At 43.9% G+C, this 16,486-nt stretch overlaps 3 protein-coding genes across 5 annotated transcripts; all 3 read left to right on the top strand.

Moving 5' to 3' along the window:
• The first annotated feature begins 5,876 nt into the window (after positions 1-5,876).
• On the top strand, positions 5,877-6,398 carry LOC110564621 (keratin-associated protein 9-3-like). 2 transcript variants are annotated; one of them, XM_021662119.1, is made up of 2 exons: positions 5,877-5,998; positions 6,095-6,398. In XM_021662119.1, exons 1-2 carry the CDS (start codon positions 5,877-5,879, stop codon positions 6,396-6,398), a joined length of 426 nt encoding a protein of 141 aa, XP_021517794.1. The 2 variants fall into 2 exon arrangements, with proteins under 2 accessions (XP_021517794.1, XP_021517793.1); XM_021662118.1 differs by having other exon boundaries at positions 5,877-6,398.
• Positions 6,399-12,748: 6,350 nt separating this feature from the next.
• Positions 12,749-13,315, top strand: LOC110564619 (keratin-associated protein 9-3). Of its 2 annotated transcripts, XM_021662117.1 has the most exons (2): positions 12,749-12,801; positions 12,946-13,315. In XM_021662117.1, the coding sequence occupies exons 1-2, from the start codon at positions 12,749-12,751 to the stop codon at positions 13,313-13,315; spliced, it is 423 nt and encodes a 140-aa protein (XP_021517792.1). The 2 variants fall into 2 exon arrangements, with proteins under 2 accessions (XP_021517792.1, XP_021517791.1); XM_021662116.1 differs by having other exon boundaries at positions 12,749-13,315.
• Positions 13,316-15,404: 2,089 nt separating this feature from the next.
• On the top strand, positions 15,405-15,773 carry LOC110564623 (keratin-associated protein 9-3-like). The gene has a single exon (XM_021662121.2). The coding sequence runs from the start codon at positions 15,405-15,407 to the stop codon at positions 15,771-15,773; it is 369 nt and encodes a 122-aa protein (XP_021517796.1).
• The last annotated feature ends 713 nt before the right edge of the window (positions 15,774-16,486 follow it).

Raw genomic sequence — 16,486 nt, forward strand, 5'->3', positions numbered from 1 at the left:
ATACCAAGGTGAAGGGCAAACTGAACGACCATAAACTCAAGACAGCAAAATAATAGCATAAGATGTTCCTAATCACAGCTTTCGTAAGCAACAATTTATGACTCTTTGAGCAAGTCACTTCACTTGCCTGGGCAACTATTTCTCGTCCGAAAAAGAAGTTATGTCCCTTTTATGGAGAGATATGTAGACCATCTGATAAACAGGTGGCATGCCAGTATTATCCTCAGACATCCAAAGGGGAAAGGTATACTCAATGATCCAATAATATTATTGTTATCCTCCATACAATCGAGAGTCACATGGGAAGAAGGAGACTCCAAGGAAGAAATGCCTTGATCAGACTGGCCCACGAGTATGTCTGTAAGGAAAGTTTCTTGGTTGTTAATCGATGTAAGAGGATCCTGCCCACTGTGGGCAGCACCATGCCTAGGCAGGTGGTTCTGGGCTGTGTACAAAAGCCAGCCAAACCAGGTTGAAACCCCACCAAAAGTGTACAAAGGCTCCATTTCCCCTTCACCCTCTCCAGCACTTGTCAGTTGTTTTTCTTGATCTTAGGCATGCTGAGTGGGGTGAGATGAAATATTGAAGTCGTTTCAACTTGCATTCCTCTAATTGCTACGGGCGTCAGGGACTTCTAAAGCTCTTTCTTGTCCAATTTAAATTCTACTTTTGAGAACTCTCCATTCAGACTACAGCCCATTTTCGACTGTGCCATTTGTCTTCTTGGTTCTTTGTTTTTGTTTTTGTTTTGTTTTGTTTTTAGTTCTTTGTATACTCTTGAATAATAATTCTAGACAGAGATAAGTTCCCAGATCCCACCTGTAGATGAAGAGCAATCAATGGTCCTGAGAGAGGGCCATCTGTTTTTTTTTTTTCTCCAGGGATAGCTTCCTGACATGTCATGTAATCCCAGGTGGTCAGCCCTAAACATATATGCATATCAGCAACACTAAGGAGGCTCAACTCAGTAAAAAGTACATGTTAGCTTTAAAAGAAGGGTTTATGAATTTGAGAGGGAATGGGGACATGAGAAAAATCAGAGGAGATGGAGAGAGGTAGAAATTATATTAATATAATACTTCAATACTCAGATATGAAATTTTCAATAAATGAATAACAACCCAGAACCAGAAGATGCTAACACTGGCTAAGCATAAGCCAAGGAGTAAGCCAGTAAGCAGCTTGCTTTGCTCCTCCGTGGTTTCTGCTTCAGCCCCGGCCCCGACATCCCTCAGTGATGTCCTGGGAGTATAAACTGAAATAAACCCTTTCCTTCCTTAACTTACTCTTGGTCAGAGTGAACCAAGAGTTCACTCAACAGGGCCATAGCGTCCAGCAATAAGATCATCTCTACCCATCGTGCTCAAGCTGAGTAAGGCAGGATTTTTGCTCTTCTTATCTCACCTGGTATGTACTTTGGAAAATGACGAGAGGAACTCCAGCCTGCTAATCTGTATCTCGCACCTGTCCAATCCTCTCAAGTGCAGTGAGGTGGAACGCAGAACAGTGCTGGCCGCCTCCCACCGCCATTCTTATTCTAGTCCCCAAAGAGCATTCTATAGCAAAGCAAGCATGAAGCAGGAGACGCACAATGGAGCTTCCACGCCGTGGGATAAAGACCTTTGGTCATATAACAGCATATAGCAGCACGTAGCAAGCAGTTGTTTAAAGGTTGTGGGGTATTCTTCTGCAGTGACAAAAGAAAGTTTTGACATCAGAGGTTTCAAACACAGCACGAGGCTGAGAGGATAGTACAGTGGGTGAGAGCGTTTACTGAGGAAGGAAGAGGACGCTAGTTCAAATCCCCAGTGCCCACATGAAAAGCCAGGCATGAACATGCCTGCTGCTATGCCCAGCACTGGAGGAGTTCAGACAGGAAGACCCCAGGAGTGTTCTGGCCACCCAGCCTACTCAACACGGAGAACTTCAGACTCGCTGGGAGATCTTGTCTCTGATAAGAAGATGGAGCAATCAGCAAGATGGCCCGGTGTCTTGACAATCTGGTCATTTGAGTTATAACCCCAGAACCCATGTAAAGATGGAAGGAAAGAGCAGACTCCGCAAAGTTGTTGACTTACAGCTACATATAATTCATGGTGTGTGCACACTTACACACACACACACACACACACACACACACACACACCAAGAAGAAGAAGAAGAAGAGAAATAGAGAAAGATTCCTCATCTTTCTCTTGCCTTCTCCATAATCACATGCCTAGGACCGGGTACCCACACACTCATATGTGCATGTATCAAACAACACACACATACGTGAAATACATAAAATGTCACTTTATTGTACACCTTAAAGTGGTTCTTTCATGCTATATGAGCTTTCCTTCAACTTATAAAGAAGAAAAGAGTGGGGCCTCCCTAGTACAACTTTATAGCAATTAGAAAAACACCAGTCAGCATATAACCAGGGAGCACGGCTTATAGGACCTGCAGTACACGGGCACGGGGAACAATGCGCTCCTGCGTGAACACAACCCCACATCTGGGCACAGCCTACGCATCTGTGCTTAATGGGCTTACAGCATGCTCAGCACCCCATATCTCTTGTCTCCCAGCTGGAGAAAAAGGCTAAAAGGCTAAAGGTTGAGACAAGAGACACGTTCTGCTCAGAAGGTCCTCAACTCAGAAGCATCAAAAGAATATAGAAAACTCAAGGGGGACTTTATTACTTGATTGAAGTTGGGGTGAGAGGAAGTCCTTGAGGTTTGTTTGTTGCCCCGCTGAGGTCACTGGGATGGAATACAAAGCCCAGACGCATAGATGCCCTAGGAAGACACGCTGTGTTCATCTAGCTGGTGAATCAACCACCCACACTTCACCCTTCAGCGATCTAAGACCGAATTAGATCATACCGGTTTAGAGCACTGGGGAAATGAACATGAAGAAAGCCAGAGAAACCCCCAGAACCAGGACCATGCTATTTTAAACAGAAACCACTGAAAACATTAGTATCACTCTTAAACAATCGAATATTTAAAAAAATAATAATAATAATAACAGTTAAGAAGCTCATAGCCAAACTTTGGGCAGAGTGCAGAGAATCTTATGGAAGAAGGGGGAGAGAGAAAGACCTGGAGGGGACAGGAGCTCCACAAGGAGAGCAACAAAACCAAGAAATCTGGGGACAGGGGTCTTTCCTGAGACTGATACTCCAACCAAGGACCATTCATGGAGATAACCTAGAACCCCTACACAGATGTAACCCATGGCAGCTCAGTCTTCAACTGGAGACTAGTAATGGGAACAGGGACTGTCTCTGACATGAACTAAGCGGCTGGCTCTTTGATCACCTCCCCCTGAGTGGGGGCAGCCTTACTAGGCCACAGAGGAAGACAATGCAGCCAGTCCTGATGAGATCTGATAGGCTAGGGTCAGATAGAAGGGGAGGAGGACCTCCCCTATTAGTGGACTTGGAGAGGGGCATGGGAAGAGATGAGGGAGGGAGGGTGGGGTTGGGAGGGAATGATGGAGGGAGCTACAGCTGGGATACAAAGTGAATATACTGTAATTAATATTTAAAAATTAAAATTAAAAAAAAAAAAAACAGGTGAAAGGCCCCTTGTTCTTGCCATACAGGTATGGTCTGGGTACCCTCCAAATTGAAGTAGTGAATCTTAAGAGAATAAGCAGGATAATTTTTTTATAACATCAATGTTCAGGCACCAGCATTTCCCTTAGATCATGGACATAAATTTCTGGTATTATAAAAAGGATTTTTAAAAATCTACAAAGAGAAACATCATAGACATTTCGATCTGCTTTGATTTCCATGAAAATCAATATAGAAGAAACAGACTCCAGTGGTGGAAAAAGAGAGTCTGGTCATATCCCACGTTCTTCTTTTATTTAAGGCTGGTAAGGGAATGTTCACATTCCTCTTCGCTTTGTCCCAGAGAGGTAGAATTCTCAAATTTCAAGTGACATGTTTTTAACTTCTTTACTAAATTGACTGCACGTGGGGAGGTCAGGTAGGAGGAGATAGCTCCTCCTCCTCCTACCCCATGGGTACCAGGGATCAAACTCAGGTCATCAGGTCTTTCATCAGCTGAGCCAGCTCACCAGCCCTTGAGCACAGTGTTCCATTGTTAGTGATTACTTGAGTTTATAATCACGAAGATTGACTCAAATCTTGTACTGAGGGAGCTGTTGAAAACAGTGCCAAGGTAGAAAAATCCCAAAACAATCATGCTGTGCACAATGCCAGTATCTCCAAGGCTCTCATCAACTGCAACACCTTAAAAACCCCAAGATCGGTATCGTCGGTACCAAGCATCCTGCTGAATTCGGATTTCAACATGAATAAAATAGGCCCTGAGATTGCTATCAGGACACCTGCACATTTCAAGGACTGTTTCAGGTGAAAAAGCAGCCAACCAAAGAGGTTGTTGCGGGGGTTTGGAGTGGGGGATAGTTCCGTGGGTAGTGTTCGCGGGGCAAGTGTGAGGACTTGAGTTTGACTGACTGCACAGGATCCGCATAAAGCCGGAGGCATCTTCGATTTCACAAGGCCTGTGAACGTGAGAACTGGGTGGGGGCCAGAAGCCCATAAGCCAGCTAGCTTGGCCCCTGCGGTGCAGAACAAGAGATCTTGCTTCATACGGTGCTTGCTTCAAATGAGGCTGAAGGTGAGGACCCACACCGGGGTCTGATCTCCACAGGAGCTCCGTGGCACACGCGTGCACTCGCTCGTGTACATAAATGTACACACACACAAAAACGTACACACTAGTACACACTAAAAAACTAAGGTTTTTTTTGTTTGTTTGTTTTCTTTGCAATCAGATGGTAGAATCTCAGACTTGAGATTCACCACTTCGGATTTGTTTTAGCCTTGGGGAATCTCTCTCTCTCTCTCTCTCTCTCTCTCTCTCTCTCTCTCTCTCTCTCTCTCCTTTCTCTTATACAATACATCCTGACGGCACTTTCCCCTCCCTCCACTGTTCCTAGCTCCACCACCACCTCCACTCTGTCCAAAATCTCCACTCCTTGTTCACTTCCCTCCAGAAAATAGTAGGCCTCCCAGGAACATCAACTGAAGACAGCATAACAACTTACAATAAGACTACCCAGAAACCCTCCTGTCAGGGGCTGAGCAAGGAAGCCAGTAGAAGGAAAAGGGTCCCAAGGGCAAGCAAAAAAGCCAGAGACACTCCCTCGCACTGTTCAGAGTCCCACAAAAACGCCAAGCTAAGCAATCAATGGCTCAGGTTCCTCCCCTGTATTGTGAGAGCAGAGTAGGACCCACCCTTAGGGTTGCTGTGAAAATGAAGTGGGTTGATACCAGATACAGAGAGTTGTCTGGGTACATGATGAGGACTCAAGAACCATTACTGGTAACCATCCATCCACATCTTCCAGATTCAGAAAAGGCATCTTTTCTGTCCAGTTAAACCTATCTTTGCTTTCCAATCAAAAAAACAGGCAAAGGAATTAAACTCCCATGTGAGGTTCAAAACTCAATTACAAGGGTCAACACTGAGTAATTTGGACTCTCTTTAAATAGGAGTGGTGTTAGTCAATCATTCTTTGCAATAGGAAAATTGTAATGAATATGGGTGATCCAGACTTATGTTTCCAATGAAAGCTAAATGACTACGTCACCATAACTAAGAACCCTAATAGAACACCTAATCAAATAAAGTTTTTACAGGCTTTCAGAAGAGTGAACAAGTAACTCAGAAACAAACAATTATCATTTAGAGGGAAATTACATAAACATAAACAAGGAAGAGGCTTTGCAAATTAGGGAAGCAGCAGCCAGCCAAGGATTATAAAAGGGCTGGAGTGGCAGTCACTGCCCAAACTCAAAAACCTTCTCCAGGCAAACGAACCCTCAGCACAGAGCAGCATCAAACACCATGGCCTGCTGCGCTACCAGCTTCTGTGGCTTTCCCTCTTGCTCCACTGGTGGCACTTGTGGTTCTAGCTGCTGCCAGCCCAGCTGCTGCCAATCCAGCTGCTGCCAGCCCAGCTGCTGCCAGTCCAGCTGTTGTCAGCCCAGCTGCTCCCAGTCCAGCTGTTGTCAGCCCAGCTGTTGTCAGCCCAGCTGCTCCCAGTCCAGCTGCTGCCAGCCCAGCTGCTCCCAGTCCAGCTGTTGTCAGCCCAGCTGCTGCCAGACCAGCTGCTGTGGAACTGGCAGTGGCCAGGAGGGTGGCAGCGGAGCCGTGAGCTGCCGCGTCAGATGGTGCCGCCCAGACTGCCGCGTGGAGGGCACCTGCCTGCCCCCCTGCTGTGTGGTGAGCAGCACGCCCCCAACCTGCTGCCAGCTGCACCATGCCCAGGCCTCCTGCTGCCGCCCGTCCTACTGTGGGCAATCCTGCTGCCGCCCAGCCTGCTGCTGCCACTGCTGCCAGCCCAGCTGCTCGGAGCCCAGCTGTTGAGAGTCAGGTTGCTTTCAACTCCTGAACCACTACTGCTTTCTTGAACTTTGATTTGGCTTGTGTTTGGAGGCTCACCAAATAGTTGGTGTACCAGAAAATTTCTTATCATCTAATGCTGGAAAGACTTTGATATCCCCTGTGGAAATCATAAAATACAAATTTGATCCCAAAATGAGGAAAAATCCATTTACCTTGGGATTGCCCCTATTTTCCAAGGCTCAGTGCTGTCAAGGCCATGGATGAATACGCTACGCTAAGATATTTTCCATTCTTCTTCCACTGTTCTGTAAATCAAAAATAATAAATTATATCTGTTGGCATAGCAAAAATTGCTTCTTTTTCATTTGGTGTGAAAATAACAGATGCTTCGTGGAGACCCACATAAAAGATGTCTGAGTTTGAGTCTATACATTCATTTATTTGGGGTGGGGAGGGGGGAAGGCACAAGTCAATGGCGTGTGAATAGAGATCAGAGGCAGTCTCTCCTCCCACCTTGTGGTTGTGGGGCTTCATCAAGGGCCTTTACCCACTGAGCTGTCTTGTCAGCTTCTATTTCTCGTATTCTTCTTCTTAAACCTTGTTAGGACATGGGATGCCCTCCAATGGCGGTTAAACCCATTTAAAAGCTGCAGCATTTACATGGTCTTTATTTCATTTTGTTGCTTTTATTAAACGTTCTGACCAAGCAACATGGCGGGGGAGGGGGGTTGTTTGGCTTGTACTTCCGTCACCGAGGGAAATCAAGGAAGGAAGCCGGAGTCAGAAACCGTGGAGGAATGTTGTGTAGTGGCTTGCTCTCTAACTCACTCACAGGCTCATTTTTAGCTAGCGTTCTTTCTTTTCTGTTTTGGCTGTTGTTGTTGTTTTATTTTGTTTTTAGCTGGCTTCCTTATAAGGCCAGGACCATGGCCTAGGGATGGTGTTACCCACAGTGAGAACTTGGCCATCTTCAGTCAAGACAACCTTACAGGCAAACCCGACAAGGATATGCCCTTGGTTGAAAATGCCTTTCAGGTTATGTAGGCTGTGTCCTGTTGATAGCTGTCACTAACTAGGACAAGCAGAGGCTCCTAATCTCACCCAATGCTTTTACCAACTAGATGCATGGAAGGCAGAATCGCTGAGTGAAGAACATAAATATGACTTCTCTTCCCATCCACTAGCTAAAGATGCTGTTTCAGGTGATCTCAAAACAGAGCTACCACGTGTTAATAAGTTACTCATTTCCATTTACTTAGAGTCTGTCAGGACAGAACAAGATGGGCATCAGGATGGCCAACCTCTCCCAAGAAAACATTCACAAGCAGAAGGAGATTTTAAAACTATTTTTTTCAAGGTGCTAAACAGAAAGTGGAGATAATGAAGATTTTGCTCAGTATTTACAATTAACGTATGTTCTTTGGTTTCAGATGTTTGCTTAATAGAAAAACAAATAAATATTTATTATATATAAATGTGCTTTTATGTAATACACATACAAATATGTTTTTATATAGTTGAGCATGAATATCAGGAAATGCTTATAATTTATAAATCTATGCAGCTTTTTCAAACTAATATGAGGCAACCTTGGGCTTGGAACTGAAGGACATAGAAGATTATAGGTAGGTAGATAGATAGATTAGATAGATAGATTAGATAGAAAGAAAGATAGATAGATAGATAATGATGATGAAGATATATAGATGATTGGTAGATAGAAGATAATATAAGATAGATAAATGGTTAGATAGATAGATAGATAGATAGATAGATAGATAGATAGATAGACTGATAGAAAGACAGATATAATGTTACTAGGTCATCAACATATCTTAGTAGGTAAAAGTGCTTGTGACAAGACTGACAGCCAGAGTTCTAGTCTTAAGACTTACACTAGTGGAAGGACAAGAACTGAGTCCCTCAAGCTACCCTCTCACTGCCACACACATGAGCCCTGCGGCACATAGACCGATATACACACCTATCCATACAAAATAAGTAAGTGTAAGGAATCAAATGAGAATTGTTTGGGGATAGATTATAAAACCATAAAATGAGAAGGTGTGAATAAAGAGCAAAACACAAGCCAAGAGTTCACACACACCTCCTCCCCCCGTCAGACTGTCCAGCAACCTGCTCCAATCCAGAGGTACTTTAGAAGGAGAGGGCAGACGTGGAGGCACATCCCGTGGCACTGTCTATCCCTACACACCACTTTCAGGCTCACCACTTACAAAGCCCACGCGTGTAGAAGAAAATGAAATACAATCACATGATTAAGATACAGTGTGAATTCAGCCTTTAGCCATTATCGTTTTGGGTTTGGGGTTTTGTTTGTTTGAAAGCAGGGTCTCACGTATCCATGGCTAGCCTCAAATTTACTTCATAGCCAAGATGAATATGTCACCTTGAATTTCTGTTTCTCCTACCTCTACTCTCAAATGCTATTATAGGAATATGCCACCCCGTCTGGTTTATAGAACCCTGGGGGTTGGACCCAGGGCTTCATCCATGCTAGCAAGTGTTCTGTCAACTGAACTACAGCCCCAGCCAAACATATATTTTTAGTCATTCTTCTATTGTTTTTTGTTTTGTTTTTTTATCCTTAGTGAGGTCATGAATCTTAGAAAAGAACCCGTCGCTGCCACGTTACTAAGCCAGCATAATTCTTAATTGCATTCCAAATATTTATCCTTATACCTACAGATAAGCAGAGCTCTTGTCCCTCATCAAAGGAGCTTCTTTATGCAACAGATGGAGATCATTACAGAAAATTATATTCAAAATGCAGAGAACATCCAATCGTGGGCCCAGTCCCAGTAAATACATCTATAACACAACTCCTTCATCTAAGGCTCGGTAAACATTGAGGAAGAGGGTGTGGAAAGACAGTAAGAGCCAGAGGACCAGGAAATATGCTGTGAGATTATGCCTTCAAGCTATGACAAGGAACATCAGTCATAATACTTCAACAGTATGCTGTCTAAACAAGACCGGAATAAGGACAAGACCAATAGACAAGCTAACACGGAAGGGAGAACTCCCATGGGCCTCACCCCTAGACAAAGAACTACAGGCAACTAACTAAGGAATGCTGAGAGCAGGAGAGTTCGTTTTCCTCAGGGACGAGCCTCTTAATTTGTAATCCAAATAGCAGGTGGTCAGTTCTGAAGTCAGACACATGCAAGCAACACTAAACAGACTCTGCGGATTGTGTCTCTAGATTCATGTCCTCATACATGTAACGATAATAGTTAAAGGAAAAGAAGACACTGATCTGAGAGCAAGTGAGGAGGGATGGGTGACGTAGGAAGAGCTGAGGAATAGAAAGGGAAGGGGGATTACATTTTAAGTTCTGAAAATGAAATTTTAAAAAGTACTAATAAAAAGAAGTAAATAAATGCTGCTCTCTGGTCAGACTCTGAAATATTATATAGCTTTTAAAATGAGTTTTATATATAGGATGTACCAAGAAACTGAGACCAGTCAGTAGCATGTTTGCACCCAAGAGCAAGAATATAAGCTTGATCCTCAGGAAAAAAAAAGAAAAAAAAAAGGTGAGTGTGGTCATGCATGTCAGCAAGCTCCAGGTTTAGTCACCCTGTCTCAAAAAAAAAAATAAATAAAAATAAAAATGGAGAGCAATTGAGGAAGACACCTACCATCAACTCCTGAGCTCTGGCCTCTGTGCATACAAAGAAACTGAATAATGTATATAAACAATATGCAGATATAAGCATATCTGTAGAGAAAATTCCTAAAAGCCTGCAACTTATCAATACTTGGTCATAAAGAATTTGAAAATCTGAGCATGACTATAACTAAAAAAGACACTAAAGCAGTAATCAAAAACTCCCCATCAAAGAACGTCCAGAGACCAGACATGCTCACGGGCAAATTCTTAAAGAAAAATTAACAGCAATTCCCAAGAAACAGCTTAAAAAATGTTCATTGTTCTAGCAATTCGGGGAGAGACTAGAAGAGGAAAAAAAAAAAAAAACACTTCCAAACTCAGTTTATAAAACCAGCCATCACTCTGACAGCAAAGTAAGACAAGAAACCCACAGAATAATATTCCCAAGTAATATTCATACAGCAGTCATCTGTCAAATATCAAACAGAGATCAACTGAACAATTAAAATTTTTGAAAAGCATTACTAAGCATTAAAAAACTGAGAATTTACCTTACGATGCATGGATTGTCCAGCATATTAAAAAAAAAAATCAGTGCAATCTTTCTTTAACAGATAGAGAGAAACACACAGTTATCTCAAATTTCAAAACCCCTTTCATAATTTTAAAAACACTCAGTGGGGCCAAGGAGATGGCTCAATGGACAAGAGCGCCAGCTTCCAAGCCAGACATCCTGAGTTCAATCCCCAGAACTCACAGGATGGAAGACAAGAACAGACTGTTGTAAGCCATCTTTGAACCTCCACGCATGCTCTCGGGCACACACACTTGTGCACACATAAAAAAATGTAATTTGAACTTTTAGGGTCAGATGGAAGGGGAGCAGGACCTCCCCTATCAGTGGACTGGGGGAGGGGCATGGGAGGAGAGGAGAGGGGGAGGGTGGGAGTTCGAGAGGATGAGGGAGGGGGCTACAGCTGGAATACAAAGTGAATAAACTGTAATTAATTAAAAAAAAGAACTTTTAAAACTAAAAAGTCACTCAATAACCTAGAAAGAGAGCGAGACTACCTCAGAATAATAAAAGCCATCAACTGAAAGAATGCAGTGAACCTCAGAGTCAGCAGCAGGAGATGGATGGCGTTTCCCGTTAGCTTAGGAATGAGACAAGAATGCCCACTTTTGCTACGCTGTTTATCAAACCACTAGAAGGGCTAGCTAGAGAAATCCGGCAAAGAACAGTTCAAAGAAAGCAGGATCTTGCACACACACACACATTCACAAAGATTCACACACAAAAGAAATGTTAAAACCAATCAATAAACTTGACAAAGTTACTAATACAACCTCAATGCACACACGCACACACACAAACCCCTTGAATTTCTATACACTAACAGTAAGCAATATGAAAAGGAAGTTACAAAAGAATTACATTTACAATGGCCTCGGGAAGAATGAACTCTGAAGGGATCAATTTGACTGAGGAAAAATATCTGGACACCAGAAATAACGTAAGATTTCTGAGACAAATTTTAAAAGATGCAAATAAGTGGAAAGACAGCCAATATTCAGGATTATAAATCTTATACTGTTGAAATAACAATGTTACTGGCGGAACTACAGATGTCATGCAATCTTTACTTAAATCTCGATGGTGCTTTTGTGGTTTGCCCCAGCACCCACATTGAGAGACTCAGAAATAAATCCTTATGCATAATCAAAAGATTTTCAAAAGGGGTAGTAAGACCCGAAGGGGTTAAGGTGACTGGCATAAATATTAAAAATCAATTTCATGCAGTGAGTGCTTGCCACAATTAAAGTTGTAATTTAAACATGTATGAAACCAAACTCTATTGAAATTGAACACACACACACGTGCACACACATTCGTTATTACTTCTAGAAGCAGGAATGAAGGTGTCAAAGAACAAACACCAAACTGCCGACGTTGATTTATCTCCGGTATACTAGCCTGTGTGTCTGTGTATGTCTGTGCACACGAGGGAAAAGGGATATTAATTTTCTTTATATGACTCCATCATTGTTTGCCTTGTTAGATGGTATCTATTGGTAAATACATATATATCTTGATAAAGACAGAAAAAATGTAAGGGCGAAGTCATCAAAGGATTCAGTTTTTAATGTGGGCATTGGTGACCAAAAGGAAGAAGCGTAGACCCCTTAAGGACCTTCTAACCTTCACAGACCAAGCCCAGGAAGGGAGGCTTTGTTTAGATGCTGATCAGTTAAATAACTCCTGTTTTGATGACACCAATATTAGTCTTAACTAGTCTAAGCAAACTATTTATGAAATCATGATTATTACTGAGTGGCTGCATGGGAAACAAATGTTCAGTCGTGATGAACTGTACCTGAGGCTATCAAAGGTCAGCTGAGACAAAGCAAACCAGGGCCGTGTTTGTCATGTGACTTTCATAGAGGGCTGCTGTGTCTGGCAGTACACCTTCTCTTAGACCAGAGGAAAAGGAGGAAGCACTGTGTCACTTAATTGATCACTGACTATAGCAGATAATGGAAACTTTGTTTATAATATTCTCAATTACTCAGGTACTGACCAATCAAAGACTGACTTTGCAACTAGCGTCAAAGGAAGATGCTAGATGTGAGGGGTAAATACACCTCTTGGGAATGTATAAAAGGCCAGGTGAGGAAGGTTCACCCCAAACTCAGACACTTCTCTTTACAGAACAACCAACTGACTCCTGACACCATGGCCTGCTGCGCTACCAGCTTCTGTGGCTTTCCCTCTTGCTCCACTGGTGGCACCTGTGGCTCTAGCTGCTGCCAGCCCAGCTGCTGCCAGCCCAGCTGTTGTCAGTCCAGCTGTTGTCAGTCCAGCTGCTGCCAGCCCAGCTGCTGCCAGTCCAGCTGCTGTCAGCCCAGCTGCTGTCAGCCCAGCTGCTCCCAGTCCAGCTGCTGCCAGCCCAGCTGCTCCCAGTCCAGCTGCTGCCAGCCCAGCTGCTGCCAGACCAGCTGCTCCCAGTCCAGCTGTTGTCAGCCCAGCTGCTGCCAGACCAGCTGCTGTGGAACTGGCAGTGGCCAGGAGGGTGGCAGCGGAGCCGTGAGCTGCCGCGTCAGATGGTGCCGCCCAGACTGCCGCGTGGAGGGCACCTGCCTGCCCCCCTGCTGTGTGGTGAGCAGCACGCCCCCAACCTGCTGCCAGCTGCACCATGCCCAGGCTTCCTGCTGCCGCCCGTCCTACTGTGGGCAATCCTGCTGCCGCCCAGCCTGCTGCTGCCACTGCTGCCAGCCCAGCTGCTCTGAGCCCAGCTGCTGAGAGTCAGGTTCCTGAATAGCTAAAAAGGAAACAGAAAGCACTGAAGAAGTGTGTGGATCACTAAGGACGCGCCCTGTGTGGTAGACGCCAAGTATCTTCATGTTGCTAACCGATGGTGGAAGCATTCATCAGGAAACCCACAGATGTGCTGAAATTAGTGCACTGAAAACAGGTCTCAATCAGCGTCTCCCTAGGACTCTGTTTTGCTTAGGCATTGCATGGGGATGAGGCCGCACTTCATTCCCTCGACGTGTGGACTTCCTTCCCTGGTTCTGGGTTTCCACGCATCTTCAGCCACGCTTTCTTCTTACATGCACTCTGTTGCTCTCAAATAAAGTATTTTATGCACAAGTGAATAGATTTCTTCTAATTGTAAGCTGTCCGCCTACAGAGGATAGTAATCTTCAGGCATAGATACATAGTCTAAGGCAAAATGGTTGTATGAAAGTTAACTTATGTTTGAATCATCTGCTAATAAAAATGTTCTCTGCATTAAATAACCTTCCTGGCTATTAAGATATGTGACTGTTTTATTAAAATAGATACAGACCAATAGAGCTACCCTGGATGGACTTTTTCTACCCAACTCTAACCTTGTCCCATTTAGTACAGTAGATGTTTTTCTTCATTCATGCACAATATAAACTGGATTATCTATTAACTAGATTGAAAAATGTCTCCCCATACCATTTCCAAGAGAACTTTGGTTTAATTCCTACAACACGGCCTGCCTTCTTTCCACGGATTCCCAGCTATTTTAGCTTCAATACCTCTGCACTAGATGACGGTAGAGCAAACAGCTTTGGGCTGTAACTGCTGAGTTTTGGCATCATGACACACAGGCGCATTAGCAATCTCAAACAGCAATATCACAATTTATAATTTGCAAGCCAATTGAAAAACACCTTTCTTAGGAACTTACCACAAATCCAGAGCAAAAGGAGGTAGATTCTACCATCGAATTATAATTCTTATACAGGCAGTTGTCTACAATACATAAAATACATAAGCCTGAGAAGACCTAAGAAAGTTTTGTTTTTTTTCCAGGTTCTTTACAAGTCTCCGGCACTTACCTCTCTCATTAAATTGGCAGCAATCATAGATCACAAACAAGATGGTACATTCCAGAAGAAAAAAAAATTGGATGGCTGACCATTTTTTCAAGGTGTCATAACTTCTAGATATTTTCCCTAAGCTTCTGTTTAACCACTAAATTAAGACCAAAGGGGGGGGGGAATAATAGCTCGACATTCTGTAATGTCTTCACAGCAAAGAAGTCTCAGTGGGCGGTGCTAGAACTTGAAAGTGCTATTTACTCATTCTTGAGTGGTTCAGGCGTCTCTGAATCACGCCTTATACTCCACCCCCTTAGCTAATCCCCACTGAATCAGATTCAATAAACATTTAATAAGACTCTATGAAAATCAGGCTGGATACTTTCTGAAAAAAAATAATAAGTTGTCTGGTTCGAGATGAAAATACTCTCTGGCCTGAAATTCACATTGTATTTACACAGTTCCAGTCAGCTGAACCGAACAGAACTCTCAAGGTCGTTTGTTATAGTGCTGGAGAGAGTCAATGTGGTAGATGCTTCTATTACATGTGACCAAAGGGGTGCGCTGAGTTTGGCAAATTTACCAATGCTCTAAATTCGATAGCATTTGGTCCATATCCCCTGGGGGGTGGGGAAAATACCTAGAAGGAGCAGATCGTCTTCTGCTTTAGAGGTTTGCATAGATAGCCAATGGAATGACAACTATTCAGAATAAGGGTGTGGCCTTAACCTAAAGTGAGAAGACGTCTTTGAACCTGGAAACCACAAACACTACCCTAAAGAGTATAAGGCCGGGAGAACGAGTCACAGCGACCTTATAAAACAAAGTCATCCCCATAATACGTCACAAGTATTTCGATGGAAGCCAATCAGAGGACCACTGAGGAACAAATTTAAACAGAAACAAGAAAAATATGTTAAGAATTTTATAAACAGCTCTCCGCTCTACTATATAAAGGGCCGTGCTCAGGTTAGCTCCCAAACCCACTCATCCAAGCTCCCGACATCATCGACACCCAACCAGCTCCAAACACCATGGCCTGCTGCGCTACCAGCTTCTGTGGCTTTCCCTCTTGCTCCACTGGTGGCATCTGTGGCTCCAGCTGCTGCCAGCCCAGCTGTTGTGAGACCAGCTGCTTTCAGCCCAGCTGCTGCGAGGCTGGCTATGGCATCGGTGGCGGCTTTGGCTGTGGCCAGGAGGGTGGCAGCGGAGCCGTGAGCTACCGCGTTAGATGGTGCCGCCCAGACTGCCGCGTGGAGGGCACCTGCCTGCCCCCCTGCTGTGTGGTGAGCTCTATCCCCCCAACCTGCTGCCAGCTGCACCATGCCCAGGCCTCCTGCTGCCGCCCGTCCTACTGTGGGCAATCCTGCTGCCGCCCAGCCTGCTGCTGCTACTGCTGCTAAGAGCCAGGTTACAGATTTTTCAATTGCCCAGATCATGGTATTCCTGAATTGTACATCTCCTTGAACAACCCTGGACCAGTAACGAATTCTTAAACCTTTCCTTCATTGTCTGTAGTAGGGCCGCAGAGCACAGACACATCACAGCGCTGTCTGAGTCTGTTCTATAGTCAATATCTTCACCCTCTACATGGGATCCAGAAATGCTGAGAACCCACACGCTCATCACCAAACTGTTCTGGATATACTGCGCCTGAAACTCTTTGAGAATTGGAAATTGTCAAAATCCTGGGGAATGTTTTCTTAAGAACAGTCCGCAGCTCTATTCACCCTGCTCGGTGACCAATTTTTAATCTTCTGTTTACTTAAAGCTTTCCTAACATCAAAGACACCAGACTGCAGCTGAGAGACATTCTTCAGATGTCATCAGAGAAAATGGAAGTTCTTCACCCAACTTTCAGCCTCTAGAAATAGGCTGGACCTTTCTACAGGTGGTCGTCGAAGCCCTTCCTTATTTTGTGGATCATAATTAGCTTGCCTGTTATAGTGTGTCTTATGATGTTTCCTAATAAAGGTTATATCCTGGGCAAAGAAACCATGTTTGTTTCTACTTGTGTATCTAGTATGTCACCTGCTTGTGATTTCAGAAAATGTACTTAAATGGATTCATCTGTTTCTTCCCGAGGGACTGAAGTTACCCCTGCATCATGTATTAT

This window comes from Meriones unguiculatus, chromosome 7 (assembly GCF_030254825.1).
Source record: "Meriones unguiculatus strain TT.TT164.6M chromosome 7, Bangor_MerUng_6.1, whole genome shotgun sequence".
Lineage (NCBI taxonomy): Eukaryota > Metazoa > Chordata > Mammalia > Rodentia > Muridae > Meriones > Meriones unguiculatus.